Genomic DNA, 25292 nt, shown 5'->3' on the forward strand with positions numbered 1-25292 from the left:
ACGGCGCTGACAGTCTGATAAACATTTATTTCAAGCTTGTTTTTGGACATTTTTAACAACACTATAAAAATTCAAACAGTTTTTTCCAACACATCCAAACAATTTCTATAAAACTACTTTATATTATAGTTCTTTTCAAAAAAAATAAAATGTAGCATAGATATAAATACCAAGGCACACAGGTTGGTAACAGAAAACACACCTCGTTACAAAACAAACACCGAACAGCCACACAGTCTTCTTCCCTTTAAAAAATATATTTAAACTGGCTTTACTCTGTCAGCGAGCGCCGGATGTCGTTACGGAGTTCTAGTGTAAGTTTCTACATCGTTCAAACGTGGAAATGGACATCCCAGATCGCCAGGAGAGTTTGCTGACAACACACTTTTATACTCTTGAACATGTTGCGTCATCACTGACTAGTTTAGTTTGGAATGTCAAAGCAGTGCCATAAAAAACTACATCTATAAAAGAATAAGGAATAAACTAACCCAACAGGAATAAATCAAGCAATCAGTAAAGGGGATGTGGACGTAAAGAGACTATAAAGTGATAAATGTGACAATTTTCATTTAGCTTTACTTTCATTGGTTGATTTATTTCTGTAATACTTTTATTGCTACTTTTTGGAATGTACATTTATTTCCCTTTAAAGCATTTTTGTGTACGACTAAAAGTGCTTTTACTTTGACACCACGTCTGTTTTTACTCTTATTACTTTTTCCCTTTAGTTTTTCTCACACGTGTTTAGATGGCATCGCTCCATTGTGTGTGTGTGTGTGTGTGTGTGTGTGTGTGTGTGTGTGTGTGTGTGTGTGTGTGTGTGTGTGTGTGTGTGTGTGTGTGTGTGTGTGTGTGTGTGTGTGTCACCACTGCAGGTCTAAGTGCGGGTGCTTGTGGAGGTGACACACCAGCTCCTCCTCCGTGGGCTCCTGGATCTGAGCCCTGCAGAGACACGGATCAGGTGTTGGACAGGTTCACACTATTAATCCGGATCAGGATTCAGTTTTGGATCAGGATCCAACAGCAGTGTGAACGTACTTAAAGATGAGCTGGACAGACGTTTCATAACTGATGTTCTCTACCTCCGTTACAGAACAGCTGTGACTGCGGTCCCACTTATAAATGAAGTTCTGTAGGGAGACAAAAAGAACAGGTATTGATGTGTTCTTACTAGAACACATGACTAGAACTTCGTCCAAACGCCGGAGCGTTCAGGAACAACGTGACGTCATCAGCAGAGAGGATTCTGATGAGCTGGGATACTAAACCAGTCTGTACTGCACACTAAACCAGTCTGTACTGGATACTAAACCAGTCTGTACTGCACACTAAACCAGTCTGTACTGCACACTAAACCAGTCTGTACTGCACACTAAACCAGTCTGTACTGCATACTAAACCAGTCTGTACTGCACACTAAACCAGTCTGTACTGCACACTAAACCAGTCTGTACTGCACACTAAACCAGTCTGTACTGCACACTAAACCAGTCTGTACTGCACACTAAACCAGTCTGTACTGCACACTAAACCAGTCTGTACTGCACACTAAACCAGTCTGTACTGCACACTAAACCAGTCTGTACTGCACACTAAACCAGTCTGTACTGCACACTAAACCAGTCTGTACTGCACACTAAACCAGTCTAGGTGTCTACTCCTGGAGGAGGGGAAGACACCAGGACTCCCCAGGAGGAGTCCATACGGTTCTGATCTGACCCGTCCCGCCACGTCTCCACTGACCTCCAAGATGAGCGCCACAAACAAGTTGACCCACATGACCGAGGAGGTGATCCACCAACACACAAAGTAGATCTTCGACCATCTGCAACGGAGCAACAGAGGAAACTTCACCGTCAGCTAACGCACAGCCGATGAGGAGGACGATGTGTGAGACGTGTTGTGTGCTTCGTCCTACTCAGTGGTGTATCGGGTGTAAACATCAAGGAAGACCTGCCAGTTGTTGATGACCATCACGTCGTACAGCAGCACGATGGCTGCCTGGAGGGGACGAGGAAGAGAAGGAAGTTGGTGTTCGTTGATGAAACAGCTTAAAACCGATCCCACGAGTCACAGACAGGAAGGACACGAGTTCTACAGACAGGAGGGTGAAGATCCAGACTCACGGCAAAGTCGTCAAAGTTCTTTGGCCAGTAGCCCAGCTGTTCGTAGGTTCCACACGCCATGCTAATGTTGGAGGTGATGTTCTCCATGCTGCTATAGAACACGGTGTCAACACGTGTTGGGGTATCCATCACATTGATCAGATGTCACACACAGATTCACACTCTACCCGCTTCCAAGTTGGGGTTTGATGGTTCCTTCAAACAGCCAGATTCCGACCATAGCAAACACGTAGTACACCACCTGGGGGGGAGGGGGGAGAGATGAGAGGTTCTCCACCCACAAGACCAGGAACCACATCAGAGCTGGAGCTCAGCTGGAAGGTTCCACTCACCACCAGGATCCCTGCAAAGGCTCTGAGGTTCTTCACCAGGTCCAACAGCGTGCTCGCCACCAGCGCCATGAGCTAACGGCAAGAAGAAGGAAAGGTGTGTGTGTGTGTGTGTGTGTGTGTGTGTGTGTGTGTGTGTGTGTGTCTGTGTGTATCAAATGCAGTTAGCTTAGCACACGCTCCAGTTGCTAACCTGTACCTTAATGTTTGGGATGATGCGCAGGAAGCGGAAGACGATCAGCATGTTGACCAGACGAATCATCTCCCAAAGAGACAGGAGACTGTGAAAAAGACGCTCCCTGTAGACACACACACACACACACACACACACACACACACACACACACCCCGGTGTGCATCTATTAATTGGTTTCTCCAGTCTTTTAGGAACTAAAGGCTGGAGAAACCATCTTTTTGCTCATTTTGACTGATATTCTGTTGTGGCACTAATGATTGTCTACCTGCATCAAACACTAAACACAAACCAAACACTTACGACTGCGATAAAGGACTCTTGTAGGTGATGAATATGGTGATCAGTAGAACCTGATGGGACACAAACAAACATGATTAGTGATAAATTCAACAATGATAAATGATAAATATAAGTCGCAGCCCAAATGTTGACATCCCAGAAGGGGCATTTTAAAATAATGTCCAGCTCCTGCCCACCAGTGATGATGTCATCACCTCTGGACTTTCTGTCCGATGACAAAGCACAGAACTCAGCTGGTGTTTGTTTGAATGACAACAGGAGTTTCTACCTAGTTTCTACTTCTAAGACAGACAGAGATGAGGTTAAAGCTAATTTAGAGCGCTCCATTGATCATTCAAACACCCAAATGTCTCTGGGGCTTTATGAATACAATCACTGGATACAAACCCAGTGAGTCCTGTTTATAGAGTCAGAAAAACACCAATCAAATGAGTCAATACTTTGATTTGATTTGTCTCATAAACATCAAGCATTGTTGTCTCCTTTAACTTGTAATCTGGAAAACTCTCCTCTTGAAACTGTTCTTGATGATGTTCAGCAGCAGCTTCAGCGTCAGAAGTCCCATAATTCATAATTCTCTATCAGACTCTGAGATCCCTGCAATGTGGAAAACGTCTCGCTTAGTGCTGATTCCAAAAAAGGTAGATGCTGGTGGCACCTTGTCCAATCTGAGAACCACTGAAATGTGGGGTGAGCGTGGACGATGCCATATTGTTTATGCTTCATACAATCTACCAACACCTGGAGAAAGACGGTAGCTCTGTTCGAATAATGTTTTTTTAATTTTCTTATAATGCTATTAATAGTTTACAACCAATTATTTTAACCAATAAGTCATTGAGTTTTAAGTAGCACAACACCACTGTGGCCTGGGTTTTAGACTACCGGTACCTTTAAATCGTCCCCAGTTTGGTTTGGACGTCTTTTCATTATAATTACAGAGAAAGAAAAAGAAAAAAGGACAACCAAAGAGTCCACATGAATGTCTGAAGCAAAGTGGTTTACAGTTCTGGCAAATACCTTCATTTGTTTGCAGTCTGGGTAAATAAAAGATTGAATGAGTGATTATCTCTTGTGTTTGGACAGTCAAATGTGTTGTGGTGCCTGTGGGCATGGCACAGCGCCTAGCATCAGGGACTCACACGACTTTACTACCTGGCGATGGCGTCTGAACGCCTTTACATGTTTCACTTGGAAAAACACAAGCAGATGGCAAACCTGTTCCCGCAGGAACACGACTGGAATTGTCAAGAAAAACAGAAGAATAAGTCCAGAAATAGTTTCGAAATAAGTCAAGAAGACTTGTAAACAACATGTTAACTAACTAACCAGACAGATTTTACATGGCGCCACGTTTAGAACAATTTGCCTTCGATGTGATATCCTGGAAGTTACTAAGAAAAGTTACTGCTGTTCTCTGTAACCACATGGAGTCCACAGCAGAACATTTCAGTGGTGTCGACTGAGGAGACACTTTCATCCCTGTCCTCGCTCTACGTTTGTCAGGTGGGTTGTTAAGTGGATTTTCCACCACGTCTTCAGAACTGTCCTTTTATAAATGAGAGTTAGCGCCAAAGTTACCAATAGCAGGACGGTGCAGAACCCATCGAAGATGTTGTTCCGGTAGGACAGGTAGCCTCTCCAGCCAAAGGCAAAGATCTTCCCACACATCTCAACCAGGTAGTAAAGGATGAAGCAGAGGTTGATGATCTGACAGGGAAAGAGAACACATTACGTACATGTTCCCTGTTCACATTATGTACATGTTCTCTGTGCACCAGGTGATGTGAAACCCTGTATGACAAACACATGTGGCCATGTTGACCTGAGGGGTCATCACATTTCTCCTGGTGTCCATTGGGTCAGTCATATGTTTGTGTTTGTCCTGAAGTGAGGAACCTATTCAGTAGGAAGGTCACCAAAGAGACTAGGAATCTCCTTTGAGGTCCACGACCCTCTGTAAGACACTTGACGACTGTTCACCTCAATGATGTGGTTGTCTCGGTCCACTGTGGCTTTTTCTGAGTTCAACACCAGGACGGTCTGAAACAAACAAAGGGAACATCGGTATAAGATAGCTTAGCATGCTACACTCGACAGGCTGCCTAACAGTCAGCCTCATTAAAAATCTCACTTTACTGTTTTAGAGAGAGAGATGTCTTCTGTGTCTACAGACACAATACATGTCCCGTCACAGTACTAGTAATCCTCAACTTATGAACATCCGACTTACGAACATTCGACCCTCGAACATCTGTAGATACGGACAAAAGTGCGTCACCATATCCAATCATCCTGCAGTTCCCCTTTCTACCACAACGCCTGCAGGGACAGCACCGCTACGTTCATGCAGCTCCAACACTTGGCTCCCCCCTCTTGTTATACCCCCCTCTAAATGAGTGATGTATTCTATATACGATGTATAAGAGTGATGTAGCTTTGATCTTTGACCGATGCAAGTAGGTCAGGGTAAAATTTTTAATTCGGGTACGTACAGTGGATCATCAATATCAACAGCTAACTCTAAAGGCAGGCTAAATGCTACATGCTACTGTTTGTAGGGTGAGGAATACTTGTTCCAATGATTAATGAACGCCGTCAAGAGAAAGTCCATGGGGCCCCTCTGACTCCATACAGAGCATGTTTCCAATATTTGTTTATCGATTGGCATTTTCCAAATGTCTGCTCCGCAGTAGTTACTGCACCGCAGCTCTCATTCAAAACAACCAACCTGGAAGAGGCTGCGCCTCTGTGGTTAGCTGTCTGACTACTAGCATCCGACCACAGCAGGGCGGTGTCTGGTGTCACTGATCGGTTTAATGGTTGTCAGGAAACAACAACCGTCGTTCTCTTGACCGTTTCCCACGGTAATATTTAAGCTGTGCTCACTTCAGTATTAATTTACACTTCGTGGTGTTTTGTGTTTGAACTGAAGGTCAGTGTCTTTTGAACCTGTTACATCAGAACACAACCAGTCCTCCATGGATCGGTAACCTGGTTACGTCATATGAACTGCATGTATGTTCATGTATGATAAGGGTTGTATGTAAACTCACACATACGGCCAACACGTGGGCCAGAGCCACCACGTTACCCAGAACTGTCAGGTAGTAGTGACTGAAGACCTTCTGGATCTTCTGGAGAAGAGGAGACTCGTACTGGGGCAATGGAGGATGCTGGGGAGGACAGACACACGGGTCAGTCAGACAGACAGACAGGTCAGTCAGACACGTCAGACAGATGGGTCAGCCAGAGAGGTCAGATAAGCAGACAGACAGACAGGTCAGACAGACAGGCAGACAGACCAACCCACCTCCTGGACGCGGTCTTTGTCCAGCTCATCAAAGATCTTCTTGAACTGGTCCCGGTCCATGTAGCCCACCTCCCCATGCTGCTGCACCTCCTGAGCAGAAACAGTGGAGCTGAACAAACTGCAGAGGAACCTTCTCTTTCATTGCAAATGTTTTCTGGTGAAAAGGATCCATTAGAGGAAGGTTTAAGTTACCTGTAAAGAAGTGACGACTACCTGAGCTGATAACCAGTAACCAGTAGTTCTAACAACTGGTTGGGGGGAAAGGATGCTGTTTAGGACTGATAGCTGGTTGGGGGGCAGAGAGTGTTTAAGACTCGTAGCTGGTTGGGGGGACATGGACATTATTTAGGACTGGTAGCTGGTTGGGGGGACAGGACACTGTTTAGGACTGGTTGGGGGGACAGGACACTGTTTAGGACTGGTAGCTGGTTGGGTGGACATTAACATCTTGTGACTTCTGTCTCTGCTGTTGCCTTGACAACTGAACGTCCCCAATGTGGCATAACGTTTAAAGTCTCATCTTAATTTCTATAGGTCATGATTAATTAGGAGCAATATCAAATCCTCTTGTTGCTTAAAACCATAAAACTGGCTGTGTGTGTTTGTGTGTGTGTGTGTGTGTGTGTGTGTGTGTGTGTGTGTGTGTGTGTGTGTGTGTGTGTGTGTGTGTGTGTGTCTGACCATACAGATGGCTGTTCTGTAGTAGTTTTCCATCTGGACCCTGTTCATCACCTCCTGCACCATATCAACGCCCACCTGGACCCTACAACGTAAAGAGCACCAGTTACCAGTTGGGTGGCAGTAGCCCAACTGGGGTGGGTCTCGGACTGGAGACCAGAGGGTGGCCGGTTTAAGACCCACGTGGACCAAAAAGTCCTGGCAATGGAGAGTTGTTAGTTCACTCCCTGAGCACTGTTATATTCCGTCATCGATCTCTAGTTGTGATATTACTTTTAAGTTACGGATGTTGGGCAAACAGCTGTTTCTTGGTTAGATTTGATTGTAGCTTTCGAAGCATTCGCCCCATACCAATATATCCTCTCTCTCTGGGATTGCTGGTACAGTAGCATCCCAACAATTCCCTATTCACTTGCCTGAGGTATGGGTTCATCCTCAGCTGAAGTTGTATCCATCCGCAAACACGTGGTAAAGAACACGATCAAGTCTCACTGATGTTGTATCCATGTGTTCAACAGGGCCCACGAACCATGTCTATGTGTGTGTGAATGCGTGTGTGTGTCTTACTCAGCAGTGTCCTGAGCTGCCTGGCGGGTGAGGACCTGGAAGGCGGCTCTGATTCCCAGACGTCTCCTGATGATGGACGTCTGGACTGACATCTGGACCGGGACAAGAACAAAGACCCTCTTAGTCCTGCCTCCACCCGTCTGACGTTCCAACATGTGATGAGCCACTGGTCATGTGACTGTTGTGGGCGGGTGAGAGGAGGCGGAGCTTACCAGCAGGTACCCCCTGAACTGGTTGTAGATGATGGCGGTCAGTAGGTTCATCAGGCAGTAGGTTCCTGCCAGGGAACCGACACGTTTACACAAACAGAACCCAACGACCAATCAGCTCCAGCCCTGAGAGAACCAACAACCACAGCCTACCAATGACGCTGAAGATCACAAAGAAAATGCAGTAGGCTCTGTTCAGGGAGTATGCCGGGATCATCACTGCGGGACAGAACACACACATGGGTCACAGGGCTGGGGGACTAAGGGGGGCACTGATCGAGTCAAGAAATGGGTTCGGTACCATCAGGGTTGTTGGCTGTGGTGAGCAACACCAGCAGGGACGTCAGCGAGGTTGGCATGTTCGTGAAGTAGGACCTCCACTCGCTGTTCTTCTGCACGTCCTGCAGGGGACAAGGAGGAACCAGGTCATCTGATCCTTGACCAGCAACAACCAAACCAAACCCCTTCCCTTCATAAGACCATCTGATCCTGGACCAGCAAAGAGGCATAGGGTTTGATGGGTGGTATGAAGGTCTTCTGGTGGAAGGCTGTGATTGGTTGATAGGAGAGGAGGAGCTTTTCCATCACCCCTACAGATGCCCCGGCAGACGCCCCAGCAGAAGCCCCAACAGTCTGACACCCCAACAGTCACCCCAATAGTCACCCCAGCTGAGGCCCCAACAATTGCCCCAGGAGACGCCCCAGCAGGCACCCCAACAGTCTGACACCCCAACACTCCCCCCAGCAGAGACCCCAACAATCACCCCAGAAGACACCCCAACAAATGCACCAGCAGACTCCCCAGCAGACACCCCATCAGACGCCCCAGTAGATACCCCTGCAGACGCCCTAGCGGGGCTGGTCTCACCTTGGTCTTGGCAAACAGCAACATGCCGATCATGGTGAACAGACAGAGGTGGACGGCCAGCAGCAGAAGGACGCTGAGGGAGGACAGATGTGAATGAGGACGTAGGTGTGAACAGTGTTCACACCCTGTCTGCAGATACCACTACAGACGACCTCCAACCACAGGCTGTCTGTCATCTGGACTGACGTGCTGCTCTTCTGCTGTGGTATCGACGTCTGTGCTTCCCTTACTGACAGTTTGACTCACGTTCTGACACGTCTAACATGTCCACAGTGTCCACAGGGTTGACAGTGTCCACAGGGTCCACAGTGTTCACAGTGTCCTCAGGGTCCACAGTGTTTAAAGGGTCCACAGGGTCCACAGTGTCACACTACAGTTGCAGCCACATGTCAGAGGGCGACTGACACGCCCACTGACCTGGAGTGTGACCTGTGGGGTGTGTGTGACCTGTGGCAGTACATGTGACCTGTGGGGGGCGACCCACCAGGTCTCACCTGGCGATCTCGGGGAGCGTCCTCTTGATGCACTTCAGCGTCTTCTTCATCAGGGACGAGTTCTGAAGGAGGAAGAATGGCCGGAGGAGGCGTCGCACCCGCAGTCTCTGAGGCACAGGTGAGAGGTAGAGGACTGTCACACACACACTGTCACACACACACATACTGTCACAAACACACACTATCACACACACACTCTGGTATCTGACAGTTTCCGGCTACAACATGCTAACATGCAAACAGCTCACCTCATCACAGTCCATGCTGACAGACAGCACCCAGTCAACGATGGTGACTGACAGGACAACCATGTAGCCAATCAGCCATTTGGTCTTTTTGAACTCCTCCCAGCCAATCAGGTAGCTCTGATAGAGAAACACAGTGGGACCGTTTCTGGTTGGACAGGAAGTAACAGGAAAGTGGAAACATATCCACACTGTGGAGCGCCACACCGGACGGGGCTCACCTTGGCAGTGAGATCCAGACAGAAGATGATGATGCAGACAACCTCGATGGTCTCAGTGAATCCACAGGGGGGCTCCCAGGTGGGGGAGCGAAGCCGGGGGTCCGAGGAAATGGACATGGAGGATGGGCGCTCGATAAAAGCCAGCAGTAGCACCACTGCAATCGTTAGGTTCAAACCCCTACGGTGGACAGAGAGGGTCGATGTTCAGACCAACGGAGACGAGGAGGAAGCAGGAGACAAGGAGGCAGCAGGAGACGAGGACAGAGCAGGAGACGAAGAGGTGAACTCACCACTGACAGATCCTGGAGTAGTACCATCGATACAGGCGGAGCGACCTGGCGTCCACCCGGTGGTTGATGGACCGATACTAGAAGCAAGAAAAAATGATTAGTAGAGGCAGGCAGGACCAGGGTCAGGACTTGGACCAGGACCAGGGTCAGGATCAGGGTCAGGTCCAGGGTCAGACATTCCTCAAGTGTCACCTGGATCCAGAAACAACAACACAACCACACTCTGGAGATACGTAACAGCTAGACTACAGAGTCAACTACAAGATCAGTGTCTCCACTGTTTGTCACCATAGCAACAGATCTGGATTGTGACCCGGATCAGAAGCACGCTTTACACACTCATAGACACACCATAAACAAATACTACAAATATAATTTCATAACTTCTGTCTCTGCCAAGTCATGTGACAGCCTCCAGTCTCTACTGGGTCGTGTGAAAGGCTCTTTATCAGTAACGGAGACACACTCACCTGGATGGCGTCCTCGATGAAGACCACAGCCTGTTGGATGTAGAGCTCGTCATCGTCTGTGGACAGAGAGAAGAGAGCGCGTAGCAGGACCATGTGGACGACCAGCACCTTTACGTGGACGACTAAATCCTTTACGTGAACGACCAGCACCTTTACATGGACCACCAGCACCTTGACAAGTCCCGGACGCAAACACAGCCTCACTGGCGTCTCATCGGCCCAGACGCGCAGCGTGCGTCTGTTAAAGCCATTCACACATGTTGTGTGAAGAACTGGTCGGATGACTCTGACAAGTCGGTTTGTTTGTTCTCAAGGTAAAACTGATTAATGCGATCGTGTATTGGGAGGAGCCCATGGTTAGGGTGTTGTTTCTGAAAAACACTTTGTACCGTTAGAGAAAGAAGAACTCCCTACAGCAGCGCCAGAAGGCGTTCAGGAGAGCCTATCACTTGTAGTTGTGCTTCAGATGACATCATCAGCGTCTTTATAGCAATTAAAGGAGCGCCACCTAGAAAGATATCATGAAATTCACCTCTACTTGACAAAGACCCACAAAACCTGTTGGAAAGAGGCTAGAGAGGGCTTCAATCTATTCTAACCTGAACGTGTCATGTGAGCAAAAGTCACTTCAAGCTCACTATGTGGACTGACTGGGGGGGGGGGGTCTGAGAACCTCCCTTCATGACCTGCTGAGGACATGAAGGTGAGACGGACTTTGTCCCTGTGAGGACAGCAGTGGGATTTGTGGAGTATTGGGTTGGTTCCGCCCCAGCCTCAGAAAAAAACAAACAGAAAACTTCCCTAATAACAGAAAAAGCCCTAAGGTTAGGCTCCTCCCACCTGCACGCTGCTCTACTATTGACAACATCGATGGTTTGACTCCCTCTGTCGTCCAGCTTCACAACCAACAACACGCTTGTTGCTGCAGAGAGCTGAATGAGGCAGCGCTGGTGCCGATACTGGTCCAAACGGTTGTACTGGTTTCTGGTGCTGGTCCAAATGGTTGTAGTGGTTTCTGGTGCTGGTACTGGTCCATATGGTTGTACTGGTTCTGGTTGAAAGTGAACCCAGTCTTAACTGGTGTTCAGCAGCCCAGATGTGACCCTGTATGGGTTGGTGACCTGGGACTTTTCACCTCCAGGCATGATACCCCTGCCTGGCCGGGAGGTGGCGCTGTTCACCCATTCTGATGACGCTGTGACCTAATGACCTAAGGGGCATCAAACACTGACGACAGCTTGTGTGTGTGCATGTGTGTGTTGTTGTGGGGGGGGGGTTGACCTGGTTGAAGGGAGGGCCAAACTGCCACCAGGACAAACAACATAATGCTCGTTTCTCATTGGCTCAGAGCTCCAGACTCCATCAGCACACATCCTTTAAATACTGGAGGAACTCGACTTTCTACACCAGTCACAGAGCACAATGTTCCATTAGTTTATCAGAACGCACTGGAGAATAAACCCATGACAGAAACACAGCTATAACCCAACTGGGCTGCAAACATGTTGTGTGTGCTGGTTAGACCAAAGCCCTGGACCTTTGGTGATCACTGGTTCCCTGTCCCCTTCCCATAGGTTCTAGTCCCAGGTACCAAGAATTAGCAACCAGAAGACAATCAGAGCAGAATGGATTTGCGTTAGTCTACGATGTATTCTCATTGTATTCTCATGGTGTTCTCATGGTGTTCTCATGGTGTTCTCATCGTGTTGTTGTGTAGTCATTTTGTTGTTATTGTGTTCTCATTGTGTTCTCACTATGTTGTCAGTGTGATATCATGTGTTCTCATTGGGTTCTCATTTTGATCTCATTGTGTTATGATTGTGTTGTCAATGTCATCTCATGTATTCTCACTGTGTTCTCGTTGTGTTCTCATTGTGTTATTGTGTTCTCCTGTTCACATTGTGTTGTTATTGTTTTGTCATCATGTTGTCATTGTGTTTTTATTGTGTTCTCATTGTGTTCTCATTGTCTTGTTATTGTGTGGTCATAGTGTTCTCATTGTGTTGTCATTGTGTTCTCATTGTGTTCTCATTGTGTTATTGTGTTCTCCTGTTGTCATTGTGTTGTTATTGTGTTGTTATTGTTTTCTCAATGTAATCTCATTGTATTATTATTGTGTTGTTGTGTTCTCAATGTGGTCTCCTTGTGTTCTCATTGTGTTACTGACAGTAACAAGTGAACAAACCTCCAATGAGGTCGTGACAAGTAGAAGTCCACACATACTGTACTTCGTAGAACACGGGGCGGCACTGTGGCGCAGTGGGTAGCGCTGTCGCCGCACAGCCAGGCGGTTCCTGGATCAAGTCTATGTGGGTTCTCTCCGGGTTCTCTGGCTTCCTCCCACTTCCAAAAACATTCAGTTGAATTAGACGTTCTAAATTGCCTGTAGATGTGAGTGTCTGTGTTTGTTTGTCCTTTGTGTGGCTCCGTGGTGCACTGGTGTCACGCCCGGAGTGTACACTGCCCCAGCTGTCGCAGGTACCCAGCACCGGTGGCATGGTTCTAAAGTTTCCATCCAAAGAAAACTTCCCGTCACCTGTCACACACTGGCTTCGACCTCACCTGTCACACACTGGCTTCGACCTCACCTGTCACACACTGGCTTCGACCTCACCTGTCACACACTGGCTTCGACCTCACCTGTCACACACTGGCTTCGACCTCACCTGTCACACACTGGCTTCGACCTCACCTGTCACACACTGGCTTCGACCTCACCTGTCACACACTGGCTTCGACCTCACCTGTCACACACTGGCTTCGACCTCACCTGTCACACACTGGCTTCGACCTCACCTGTCACACATTGGCTTCGACCTCATCCAATCAGACATTCAAAGCAAATGAAAAGAAAAGCTTTCCAGACAAATAAAATCTAACTCAGAACATATTCCATTAATCTAACATGCTAGACGTCCCGACTAGGAAACATTCCAAACACATCTTTAGCACATTCACGCATCAGGTTCTACATCAGGTTCTACATCAGGTTCTACATCAGGATCTACATCAGGATCTACATCAGGATCTACAGCTAGATCTACAGCAAGATCTACATCAGGACCTACATCAGGATCTACATCAGGATCTACATCAGGATCTACATCAGGATCTACATCAGGATCTACATCAGGATCTACATCAGGATCTACATCAGGATCTACATCAGGATCTACATCAGGATCTACATCAGGATCTACAGCAGGATCTACAGCAGGACCTACAGCAAGATCTACATCAGGACCTACAGCAGGACCTACAGCAGGATGTACATCAGGATCTGCATCAGGATCTACAGCAGGACCTACAGCAGGATCTACAGCAAGATCTACATCAGGTTCTACATCAGGATCTGCATCAGGATCTACAGCAGGACCTACAGCAGGACCTACAGCAAGATCTACATCAGGTTCTACATCAGGATCTACATCAGGATCTACAGCAGTACCTGCAGCAGGACCTACAGCAGGACCTACATCAGGACCTACAGCAGGATCTACATCAGGACCTACAGCAGGATCTACAGCAGGATCTACATCAGGACCTACAGCAGGATCTACATCAGGACCTACATCAGGACCTACAGCAGGATCTACATCAGGACCTACAGCAGGACCTACAGCAGGATCTACAGCAGGACCTACACCAGGACCTACAGCAGGATCTACATCAGGACCTACAGCAGGATCTACAGCAGGACCTACAGCAGGATCTACAGCAGGACCTACACCAGGACCTACAGCAGGATCTACATCAGGACCTACAGCAGGACCTACAGCAGGACCTACAGCAAAGAGCAGGGGAAAGACAGAAGGACAGAAGGAGAGTGCCCTCTAGAGGAACTGCAGTGTTCTTTCAATGGATTACCAGTGAAGGGACAGCTGAGGAGAACCCTGAGGGCCCCACCCACCACGGAGTGGCCCCACCCACCACGGAGACGGAGCGTGCTGATTGGTTACTGGAGGGGGACCGGTAGCTGTACCCAAACAATCTGCCTCTGTGGGTGATCAGAACACGTTTGTCCTACAGTCCCTGAAGGTAACGTCTCTACCCAGCAGCTACACAGATCGAAACAGGGGGTCACACACACACACACACACACACACACACACACACACACAGACACACACACACACACACAGACACACACACACACACACACACACACACACACACACACACACACCTGATGACTCAGCATGGAAGAGCAGGATGTGTCACAGCAGCTGTGATACAGCCTACAAAGAGACACCAGTTTAAACATCTGCTGATCCACACAACAACATACAACAACATACAACAACATACAACAACATACAACAACATACAACAACATACAACAACATACAACAACATACAACAACATACAACAACATACAACAACATACAACAACATACAACAACATACAACAACATACAACAACATACAACAATACACAACAACACAAACACAACAACATACAACAACATACAACAACATACAACAACACAAACACAACAACATACAACAACATACAACAACATACAACAACATACAACAACATACAACAATACACAACAACATATAACACGCAACAACACAACAGTGACCGTGTGTCCCAGACAGGGACGAGAACCAAACACACACACACACACACACACACACACACACACACACACACACACACACACACACACACACACACACACACACACACACACACACACACACACACACACACACACACACACACACAGTATTCAGTCGTGACTCACTGATGTGTGTTTTTAACTTATCTTGGTCATGTGACTGTTCGCTGCTTCCTCTCAGCGCCTTAACTTTAACTTGGGACTCAAACCCACGTCCTTCACGGGGGGGTGGGGGTGGGGGGGTGGAACAGGGTCACAAACTGGGCTCTGACCGGATGAACCACGTCTAAAAGCGAAAGCACCTTCAGTGTGTGTGTGTGTGTGTGTGTGTGTGTGTGTGTGTGTGTGTGTGTGTGTGTGTATCCCAAGGCTGATGATAGGGTTCCCACCCCCCCTCCACTCACCTCCCCACGGCGCCCCGGTGACGGGGTCCGACGGCCCTACGCTGCCCGGGGGCCCCCCGCGCTCCACGGTCCCCGGGGAGCCGTAGGCTGCGTCCGTGGACCCAGCGATCAGCCGGTCGGTCTCCATGCGGGACAGTTCGCGCCTGATTTGCGGTGAGAGCCGCGGACCTGCAGGTAGGTCGGTAGGTCGGTAGGACGAGCCCCAGGCGGCGGACCGGGAAGCGCCTTTTAGGAAGTCCTGCTCCACTCGGCCCCGCCCCCATGCTGTCCTCGGGGAAGCTCCTCCCACCGTCCGTGGCACGCGCTCAACTTTTGCGCCCACGTTTCTGATAGGTCCACGAGGGATCAGTGGGCGGGGCTAACAGACAACGGAACCCCTTTGAATCCCGAACCCGCGTCCCTCACGCGCACGCCACGTTCGGCTGACTCAGCAAGTTCCCCTCGCGGGCTTGTGGACGGTGTGATGACGTCACGTCTGCCGTGTCACCGGACACCTGGAGTTTGTGGTAGCTTCTGGAGGTCACGTGACAGACTGAACCATGCGTGAAGTCAGGCTGTGGTGCATTGTGGGTAAAAGGTGTCTGCTGTGGATTACTGTTGATGTCATCAATATTTTCCTGCGTACGGAGGACTGGGGGGTGGAGCTAGGGTTTCTCTAGCTGAGACACGCCCATCCAGGAAGGGGAGGCGAACTCTGATTGGTTGAATTGACTAGAACCCAAACACACCTGTGTGAGCAGGTGTGTTTGGGTTCACAGGTGTGTTTGGGTTCACAGGTGTGTTTGGGTTCTACTGCTGACGAAAAGGTAGACACACCGAGTTCCTCACTAACTACACAACGTTCTGTAGGCACGGACAACCGACAGACAACCGACAGACAACCGACAGACAACCGACATCGGGTCAAGAGGAACACCCCAACCAGAACATAGGTGTGTGTGAGCAGCTTCCCAGAAGAAACCTGTAACCATGGAAACAGGAGAACAAACCTGGTGTGAAATGTGCTCCTGTTGGACAGGTGGGGCTTCCTGGAGGCGGTTCCATCAGAACCAATCAGAACCAACGATCCCCATGTGGGACCAGAACCAATGTCATTCTAAAAAAACACACCAGAACCTTACAGACAGCGTTTATTTGGTTTCACCCCCCCCCCAGGAGACCAGAACCCGTCTCTGACAAGATGTTCTATCAGGAACATGAAGGTTCCAGGAAGTTGGAACCCATGGTGGAGCAACACGGAGGTCGACTCAAGGTCATTCAAGACACAGGAAGCATCGGACGCCGGACTACTCAGTTCAATCAGTTTCATTGCAGGACGGGACGGGAGGACCAGAACCAGCAGAGGTCCATGATGAGGTCCGGTTCTTCTGGCGTAACGTCTGGAGGAACCCTCACTGACTCGGGGCGTTCGCTTCCAGCTGGGACACCTGAGAGACACAGACACAACGGAGCACTTGAAGGCACCGCGGTGACCCCCACCCTCCCCAGGTGAGGACCCCTGAGCGCCGCGTGTCGGTTCCTCACCTGGCTGTCAATACACCTGAACTGCCAGGGCCAGCGCGTGTTGTAGAGGAAAGGTCGGAGGTCGAAGCGATTGTCGTCGGGGCTGTAGGCCTCGGCGTGGTAGGACGGCGTCACCGTGGTCATCTTGTGCCGGTTCACCGAGTACATGGTGAAGAAGTGCTTCACCTTCCGGGCCACCTGGGGGAGGACAAGCGTGGACAGGAAGGCCAGGGTCACGCCTCGGTGGGGACCGCCCCTGGGGGCGGGGCTTCACTCACCTCCGCAGGAGACAGCACGTCCTTCCACAGGTGAAGCAGCTTACAGAACATACTGAAGGGGCCACACTTGGAGATCTTCCTCAGCCGTCCAATCACAGACAGCTCGGCGTAGGACACGCCCATGTCTGCCTGTTGAGGAGGGCGGGGGCGTGGTTAGTGACAGGTGGAGCCAAACAGGAAGTGAGAACAGAACACGTGGACGTACGGCGGTGATTCTATTGAACTTCCTGTTTCTGAACAGAAATGGCGCGTGACTCCTCCCCTTTTCTTCGGTGCCCTCCTCCCAAATGTCTCCGCCCCCAGAAAAAACACCACACCCCCACTGATCCGTTTCCTACCTCATCCGTCTGCGACACCTGTCCGTCTGTCAGGGGCTCCAACTCTGCTGTGGGCGGGGCCACCAGGATGCTGCAGAGGGACAGGCGACACCGGATTGGTTCATTCTGGAGCAGACTGACAAGCTAACACGTGTGTGTTACGTGTGTGTGTGTGTGTGTGGCGTACTCTTGTAGCGCTGTTAGCCCGTAGCGGTCCACGCAGTGCTGCAGGAAGCCCCTCAGGTCGGTCTTGCTGACCCCCCCAATGGGGTTGATGTCGGCGCTGGAACAGTCGTACTTGGTGAAGTAACCTGTCAGACTGAACGGGACACGAGGTGTCAGGTGAGGAACGTCTACCGTAACCGACTGAAGTCAGTGATTGGTGGAGAACCCGCCTCCCTGTGGACGTCCTCCAATCAGAAACATCCCGGCCACCAATCAGGGAGCGGTCCTGGATTACCTCTCGTCCACGTTAGCAGAGCCCAGCACCAGCAGCCCACCCGGCCTCCCCCGGGACCACAGGCTCAGCTGGGCAAACAGGTAGGCCAGCACCATCCGGACCCGAGCCTACACACACACACACACACACACACACACACACACGCGTAGGTTACCAACACCAGATCACACACAGAAACACACACGTAGGTAACCTTTTGTGTTACGTGTATTGTGTGTTACATGTGTGTTGTTACATGTGTTGTATGTTACATGTGTTGTGTCACGTGTGCTGTGTGTTACGTGTGTTGTGTGTTACATGTGTTGTATGTTACATGTGTTACATGTTGTGTGTTTTATGTGTTGTGTGTTGTTACATGTGTTGTATGTTACGTGTGTTGTGTGTAACATGTGTTGTGTCACGTGTTACATGCGTTGTATGTTTCACGTGTTACTTGTGTTGTGTTACATGTGTTGTGTTACTTGTGTTACATGTGTTGTGTGTTACTTGTGTTACATGTGCTGTGTTACGTGTGTTGTGTTACATGTTGTGTGTTACATGTGTTGTGTGTTACGTGTGTTGTGTTACATGTTGTGTGTTACATGTGTTGTGTGTTACGTGTGTTGTGTTACATGTTGTGTGTTACATGTGTTGTGTTACGTGTGTTGTGTTACATGTTGTGTGTTACATGTGTTGTGTGTTACGTGTGTTGTATGTTACATGTGTTACATGTTGTGTGTTTTATGTGTTGTGTGTTACGTGTGTTGTTACATGTGCTGTATGTTACGCGTGTTGTGTGTCACATGCGTTGTGTCACGTGTGTTACATGCGTTGTATGTTTCACGTGTTACTTGTGTTACATGTGTTGTGTGTTACTTGTGTTACATGTGCTGTGTTACGTGTGTTGTGTTACATGTGCTGTGTTACGTGTGTTGTGTGTTACGTGTGTTGTTACATGTTGTGTGTTACATGTGTTGTGTGTTACCTGTGTTGTGTTACATGTTGTGTGTTACGTGTGTCAATCTCCAGACTAATGACAGTCATCTTGTAACGAATGTCTCCTTGTAAGGCATGGTCGGTTAGCCACTCCCACACCTGTCCTCATGTGACCTGTACCACGAACAGGAGGTGGAGCTGCTGGGATGCGTGGGTAATGGAGGATCTAAGGTGGTGACGGCCGTGTTCCTGAGACGCTGCCGTTCCACATTCTTTAGTTCAGTGAAAGAATTCTGGCAAAGCATCAAGATGAATTTCCCTCGGGAAATGCGTCCTGTATTGTGTCCCTTGCGTCCTGAATTTCCCTTGGGATCATTAACGTATGTATGTATGTATGTATGTATGTATGTATGTATGTATGTATGTATGTATGTATGTATGTATCTAGCTATCTATCTATGAGGATCATGCATGAGAGGAAGTCCAACCTGAACGTTCTGCAGAGCCAGGTTCTCTCTGTGGCTTCCTCCATTCACGCGAAACTGAGGCCGACTTCCAGTAACCATGGTGAAAACACCCATAATGCCTTTCACTGCCATGTCTATGTTGACATTCATGTGTGTGCTGGCGTAGTCAGAGACAAACGACAAAGAATAGATACATTTCATCCCAAGAAACTCCAAGGACGATATGAGAACATGGGGACATGAGAACATTAGTACATGAGGACATGTGAACATGAGAACATGAGAACATGTGAACATGAGGACTTGAGAACACGAGGACATGAGAACACGAGAACATGAGAACATGAGGACACAAGGACATGAGAAAACGAGAACATGAGGACATGAGAACACGAGGACATGAGAACACGAGGACATGAGAACACGAGGACATGAGACACGAGGACATGAGAACACGAGGGCTTGAGAACACGAGGACATGAGAACACGAGGACATGAGAACACGAGGACATGAGAACACGAGGACATGAGAACACGAGGACATGAGAACACGAGGGCTTGAGAACACGAGGACATGAGAACACGAGGACATGAGAACACGAGGACATGAGAACACGAGGGCTTGAGAACACGAGGACATGACAACACGAGGACATGACAACACGAGGACATGACAACACGAGGACTTGAGAACATGAGGACACAAGGACATGAGAAAACGAGAACATGAGGACATGAGAACACGAGGACATGAGAAGACGAGGGCTTGAGAACACGAGGACTTGAGAACATGAGGACTTGAGAACATGAGCAGAAGAATGTTCTTCACTCAGAGTTGCTGAACGTCCCTCAGCTTTAACCCTTTATACGACACTGACAGGAAGTGAGACACCAACTCTGAGCAACGCTGAAAAAGGAAGTGAACGGAGCAGCTGACTGAGGTCACAGGAAGGTCGTCTGAGGGCGTGGCCGGGCGACGTGGCGGTGCAAACGCTCACAGGGTTCCAGGGTAATAATCAGATAAGAGCAGGAAACACACACACACACACACACACACACACGAGCTGAACCAGAGCTGGAACGGCCCGGCGATCTTGTGGCAGAAGAGGCGGGGCCATGTTGAAACAGGGTAGATTGTGATTGGAGGAAGGAATCGGGTGTGGGTCTGCTGGCGGGTGAGGATGAGGAGGGATTGAAGGTGGGACACACAGAGGCCCTCTGAGGTGACGCTGGCCTACCTCCCGATCTGATTGGCCAGCTGCTTGGCCCTGCTGCAGGTGTCGGCGGAGGAGTTCTCGCTGGGCATGTAGCAGGTGGTGAAGACGCGACCGCACAGCTCCGCAGGGCCCTGGGGCCAGTAGGAGGCGTCGCCCACCACCCTACGCACATCCTCCAGGACCTGAGTGTCTGACAGGTGGGGGGGGGTGGACAAATGACAGGGCAACAGATGGGGTCATTCAGAGGTCAATCAGAGGTCAATCAGAGATCACGTCCACCCTGGACGACACCTGAAACCACCTGACACCTGGTGGGCGGGGCAGGAATTGCCATGTGATTGGAATGGAACATACTGGGGGGCGTGGGGGCTACTTACTGCCGTCCTCCACCGCCTGGCAGAGCAGCACACACATGGAGTGGACGATGCAGGCGGTGGACGAGCTGTCGACGCCGCCGCTCAGCGGCAGCAGGAAACCAGCCTGGAGGGGAAGTAGACGTCAGCACCTGAGCTCAGACGGACGGGTGGGGTCCAGCAGGGGGGGGGCTTACCTGTCCACTCCTCCTCAGGTAGTCCCACAGCCAGCATGCCGGCCCTAGACTGGACGACACCCCCATCATCAGCTGCCCATTCTGCTCCGGCTTCCTCTGACGCCACACAGTGAATGTCGTTACCTGATCTCCTCCTCCGGGGTGTGGAGCCGACATTTGATTGGTTGGTGGGTGGGGAGGCAGGCGTCGTCCCCCCCGGACAGACAGAAGTCCACTTTGACCCTGTGGCACGGCTTGGTTACAGGGTCCTGCAACAGTGAGAGGGTGGGGGGGCATACGACCACCGGATGTTGTAGCTCTCAGTGTGTGTGTGTGTGTGTGTGTGAGTGTGTGTGTGTGTGTGTGTGTGTGTGTGTGTGTGTGTGTGTGTGTGTGTGAAGGTGGTGGCTTCTCACCATGAAGGACTGGCACAGTTCTCCTCGGTAGCTACGCACATCCTCAAGGTCAAGAGTGGCTGTAATCACCTCCTGTAACACACACACACACACACACACACACACACACACACACACACACACACACACACACACACACACACACACAGGTAGATAAACATTTCCAGTTCTTTAGTAATGAGATATTTATAATACTTTAAAAATATAATACTTTATTATAGAATTTTATATATAATTTATGTGTATATATATATATATATATATATATATATATATATATGGTTTTTTACATATATTATTTTTTAATATAATTATATACTTTTATATATTTTTTATTTTATATACTGGTTTGATATATGGTTTGTGTGTGTATATATATATATATATATATATAATCTTATTCTTGAAAAATACGTAAGTATTTTTATATTTTGTTAATATGAATCTATTTTAAGCTGACAAATATTTTTTTTTATTATAGTACAGAAAAACGTCTCCGTCTCGTCTTCCGCTGATTCGTCCTCCTTGTGGGTGACGGGGGTTGCTATGGGCTACTAATATGATATGTTGATATGGTGGATCTACGGGGGGTACGTACCACGTCCTCCAGGGAGAACTGCGCTCCCTGGGCCACCACGTCTCCGTTGATGACCACCATGGAGCAGCCCTCGTAATAGACGCGGTCGCCGTCACAGCCCCTCTGGTTGGAGAACAGGTAGATCCCCCCCACCTGGAAGAGGACCAACACACGTCTTCAATAGAATCGCTCTATTCCCTCGGCTGTGCCTGACAGGATGTGGGGTCCAGCCCACCTTGTTGGTGGCTGACGTCATCAGGTTGACTCTCAGGTGGGCCTTGCGGAGCTCGTGGTGGCTGGCAGACGAATTAGTGAAGATCTCCACCCCGTCCAGACCCATGTGAATGTGGGGGCTGAGGATAGGACGAGCCGTCAGAGATCTGGGGCGGGGGTGTCACTGAACTACAACTCCCGTGTTAGTGCTGCACCTTCTGGGGCTCCACAGCTCGGCGCAGATTTCAGAGCCGATGCAGGTGTCTCTGGTGGAGAGCACGCAGTCGCCGAACGGGACGGTGTCCTGAGGGGCGGGGGGGGGGACACAGGCGGTGAGAACTGACCGGCGCCACGTTTGTGACCTGAACACGGTGCCGTACCTGTCCCGTCACCTCCTGGATCATCCTGGGCAGGAAGTACTCCTCCACCTGCCTGGACACACAAACAAACCAGCGTCCGTTTCTGCTTCTTTGTGTTGCAAATGTTTGTAAGAAGAAGCTGGGGGCACCCTGGGGAGTGTCTGACCCACCTGAGCTGGTTCCAGGGGGAGAACCAGCGCCTTTCTCGGTAGTTCCCGCTGTCGGCCATCATCATTTTGGGTCTGATCAGAAGAATCTTTCTGCATGGTGACAGAAAGGGTGTTAAAATCAACCGGTGGTGGAGTGGGGAGCGAACTACCTGTCACAGTTCAGAGCGACCGGACGCACCTGTTGAGGAACAGCACCCGACAGTTGTAGCGCACGTTGTGATGCATGATCGGCCTGAGGGAACAGAAGCAACGCGCTCAGGGAAACGTGGACGCCCAACAACTAAACGCCTCGACCAGTCAGAGGTCCGAGGTGTGATTCAATCCAACACATGGTCTTAAGTCATGAGGGGTCGGTGGGGGGTGAGGAGGTCATGAAATAACCCCTAACCCTAACTTCTAACCCTAACCCCTAGCCTGCAACCCCTAGCCTCTAACCCTAACCCCTAATGTCTAACCCCTAACTTCTAACCTCTAACCCCTAACCCTAACCTCTAACCCCTAATCTCTAACCCCCAATCGCTAACCCCTAATCCTAACCCTGACCTCTAACCCCTAACCTCTAACACTAAACCTTAACCCTAACCTCGAACACTAACCCTTAACCTCTAAGCCATTACTCTAACCTCTAACCCTAACCTCTAACCCTAGAGGTGCAGCCAAACAAGCACTGCTCCTTCTGAAGACACCGACAAGGAGCCACGCCTCTTCCTGTGTGTTGCTCCTGATCAGTGATTGGTCAGAGCAGTGACTGGCTGCTGTACCCACATTCCCACGTCACAGATGATGTCCTGGGTGAGGGGAGACTCCAGGAGCTTCCTCAGCACCTGGAAGCTGTGGAGCAGCGTGTCCGACTCGTAGAAGTGGTCCGCACAGCCGTAGCCACTGGAGAGACGGGGAACGTGAGAACAGAGGGGTCACGTGACCCCCAGAGCTCCGCCCTGCTCAGGGAGCAGGGTGGAGCCTCCAGGACCCCTGGAGCCCCACCCTGCTCCCTGAACAGCTGGGTGCTGCTTGAAAGGTCAAAGCAAACAGAATGTGATGATCTGTAGGACACTGGAGAACCAAACACACACCTCAACTATCAAATGTTAATAAAACACAACGTTCAGTCATTCTCAGGTAAAGATGGGGGGGGTGACCCCTGACCTTATCTCCAGCTCTGGACCCAGTCTGTACGTGGCTCCTTTGGCCTTGGCGATCTCGATACCTGCAGAGAACCACAGACAGAAGAACCACAGACAGAAGAACCACAGACAGAAGAACCACAGACAGAAGGACCACAGACAGAAGGACCACAGACAGAAGGACCACAGACAGAAGAACCACAGACAGAAGGACCACAGACAGAAGGACCACAGACAGAAGAACCACAGACAGAAGGACCACAGACAGAAGGACCACAGACAGAAGGACCACAGACAGAAGGAAGCAGCGTCATGGGTTGATGTGGTCACAGAAGCACAGATGATTGCCTTCAACGTTAACGTGTGACTAAAGTAATTAATTGATCAGCTTCTGATCATTGATCTATAACATAGGAAGTGAACTGAATAACACTTATTATTGTGTGATACCATGGCAACTGTCAGGCGGTGGGATACTAGACAGGAAGAGGACATTTTGTGAATTTCAGTTCTGTCTCAGTTGTGTCTCTCTTGATGTTTTAGAGCAGGGGTGTCAAATTCGTCTTCACCGGGCCAGATGTAACTTATAAATGTAACTCAATGTAATGTAAAATAAATGTAACTACTCCTTAATGTTAAATAACTCTGGATTTATTACTTATTCAAGTTACAAACATTATAGTTACACAGAAAAAAATGTTGGTTTCTGTTATAACATGAATCATTTTAACTCCATTGATCAAAGTTTAACCTATCCAATGAATAAATAAAAACAACAACAAAACAAACATCAAACACAAGTTAGGATATTAACTTTGTTCAAAATGTTTTTGTCAGTGTCAAAATGGGCTGAATTACTGCATTGTGGGAAATGTAGTTTCTGGTCAAAGCACTTTTGACTATTTTTAGACACTGTGTCTTTTAGACCTTCTGTGGTCTCGCGGGCCACATAAAATGATGGGGCGGGCCACATTTGGCCCGCGGGCCACCCCGTTTCTGTCCTTCCACCTACTACAGGATATAAACACACCACAGCCCCCTTGTCCCAGCATGCACCGGGGTCCAGTAACTACTATACTCACTCTTCAGTATTCTCTCCATGTTACCGTCAAAGTCTAGAGCCCATTGGTTCAGAGAGCAGGTAGCCAGAGTCACTTTACGTCCCATTTTACCGGAAGTACAGACTTTAACCAGTCAGTCTATTTAAAAGTCTCGGTTTTAAATGTCCCGGTTTTAAATGTCCCGGTTTTAAATGTTTCGGTTATTTCTGTGCAGGTATATAAATCTGACGTGACTGAAAAGTGACTGTCTAAACAGCATCCCGTCTTTTCTTCTCGTGTTTCCTGTTGGCCACGGTCAGACTAGGCGTCCCGCAGCGCTTTACCGCCACCTGATGGACAGAGGA

At 49.1% G+C, this 25292-nt stretch overlaps 2 protein-coding genes across 3 annotated transcripts; both read right to left on the reverse strand.

Annotated features, from left to right (window-relative positions):
- Positions 1 to 7: 7 nt before the first annotated feature.
- On the reverse strand, positions 8 to 15630 carry tpcn2 (two pore segment channel 2). 2 transcript variants are annotated; one of them, XM_068314426.1, is made up of 25 exons: positions 15343 to 15630; positions 10310 to 10365; positions 9840 to 9916; positions 9550 to 9727; positions 9332 to 9448; positions 9084 to 9190; positions 8590 to 8662; positions 8023 to 8122; positions 7875 to 7940; positions 7725 to 7789; positions 7513 to 7604; positions 6949 to 7030; positions 6268 to 6357; positions 6011 to 6130; positions 4938 to 4997; positions 4536 to 4664; positions 2955 to 3004; positions 2658 to 2757; positions 2462 to 2533; positions 2297 to 2370; positions 2130 to 2217; positions 1922 to 2004; positions 1747 to 1828; positions 1042 to 1133; positions 8 to 945 (listed from the first exon to the last, which is right to left on the reverse strand). In XM_068314426.1, exons 1-25 carry the CDS (start codon positions 15467 to 15469, stop codon positions 867 to 869), a joined length of 2259 nt encoding a protein of 752 aa, XP_068170527.1. In that variant the 5' UTR covers positions 15470 to 15630; the 3' UTR covers positions 8 to 866. The 2 variants fall into 2 exon arrangements, with proteins under 2 accessions (XP_068170527.1, XP_068170535.1); XM_068314434.1 differs by having other exon boundaries at positions 2130 to 2220; positions 15343 to 15604.
- Positions 15631 to 16463: 833 nt separating this feature from the next.
- On the reverse strand, positions 16464 to 25218 carry LOC137600061 (glutamine-dependent NAD(+) synthetase). The gene is made up of 21 exons (XM_068321431.1): positions 24970 to 25218; positions 23910 to 23970; positions 23529 to 23645; positions 22942 to 22995; positions 22764 to 22853; positions 22615 to 22666; positions 22450 to 22538; positions 22257 to 22374; positions 22043 to 22174; positions 21445 to 21516; positions 21173 to 21297; positions 21050 to 21098; positions 20877 to 20979; positions 20521 to 20689; positions 19304 to 19439; positions 17901 to 18007; positions 17628 to 17759; positions 17462 to 17531; positions 17124 to 17252; positions 16867 to 17043; positions 16464 to 16769 (listed from the first exon to the last, which is right to left on the reverse strand). The coding sequence occupies exons 1-21, from the start codon at positions 25052 to 25054 to the stop codon at positions 16734 to 16736; spliced, it is 2103 nt and encodes a 700-aa protein (XP_068177532.1). The 5' UTR covers positions 25055 to 25218; the 3' UTR covers positions 16464 to 16733.
- Positions 25219 to 25292: the final 74 nt, after the last annotated feature.

This window comes from Antennarius striatus, chromosome 1 (assembly GCF_040054535.1).
Source record: "Antennarius striatus isolate MH-2024 chromosome 1, ASM4005453v1, whole genome shotgun sequence".
Classification (NCBI taxonomy): Eukaryota; Metazoa; Chordata; class Actinopteri; order Lophiiformes; family Antennariidae; genus Antennarius; species Antennarius striatus.

What these genes read in the sequence shown, in the direction of transcription:
- tpcn2 (XM_068314434.1), bottom strand. Translation starts at nt 15,469, where the DNA reads ATGGAGACCGACCGGCTGATCGCTGGGTCCACGGACGCAGCCTACGGC. An exon ending in ACAAAGACCGCGTCCAGGAG is followed by an intron (nt 6,131 to 6,267) that starts GTGGGTTGGTCT and finishes TGTCCTCCCCAG; the next exon opens with CATCCTCCATTGCCCCAGTA. An exon ending in CCTTTGCAGGGATCCTGGTG is followed by an intron (nt 2,371 to 2,461) that starts GTGAGTGGAACC and finishes CCTCCCCCCCAG; the next exon opens with GTGGTGTACTACGTGTTTGC.
- LOC137600061 (XM_068321431.1), bottom strand. Translation starts at nt 25,054, where the DNA reads ATGGGACGTAAAGTGACTCTGGCTACCTGCTCTCTGAACCAATGGGCT. An exon ending in CTGGCCAATCAGATCGGGAG is followed by an intron (nt 19,440 to 20,520) that starts GTAGGCCAGCGT and finishes TGACTACGCCAG; the next exon opens with CACACACATGAATGTCAACA. An exon ending in GGGCTAACAGCGCTACAAGA is followed by an intron (nt 17,532 to 17,627) that starts GTACGCCACACA and finishes GTCCCTCTGCAG; the next exon opens with CATCCTGGTGGCCCCGCCCA.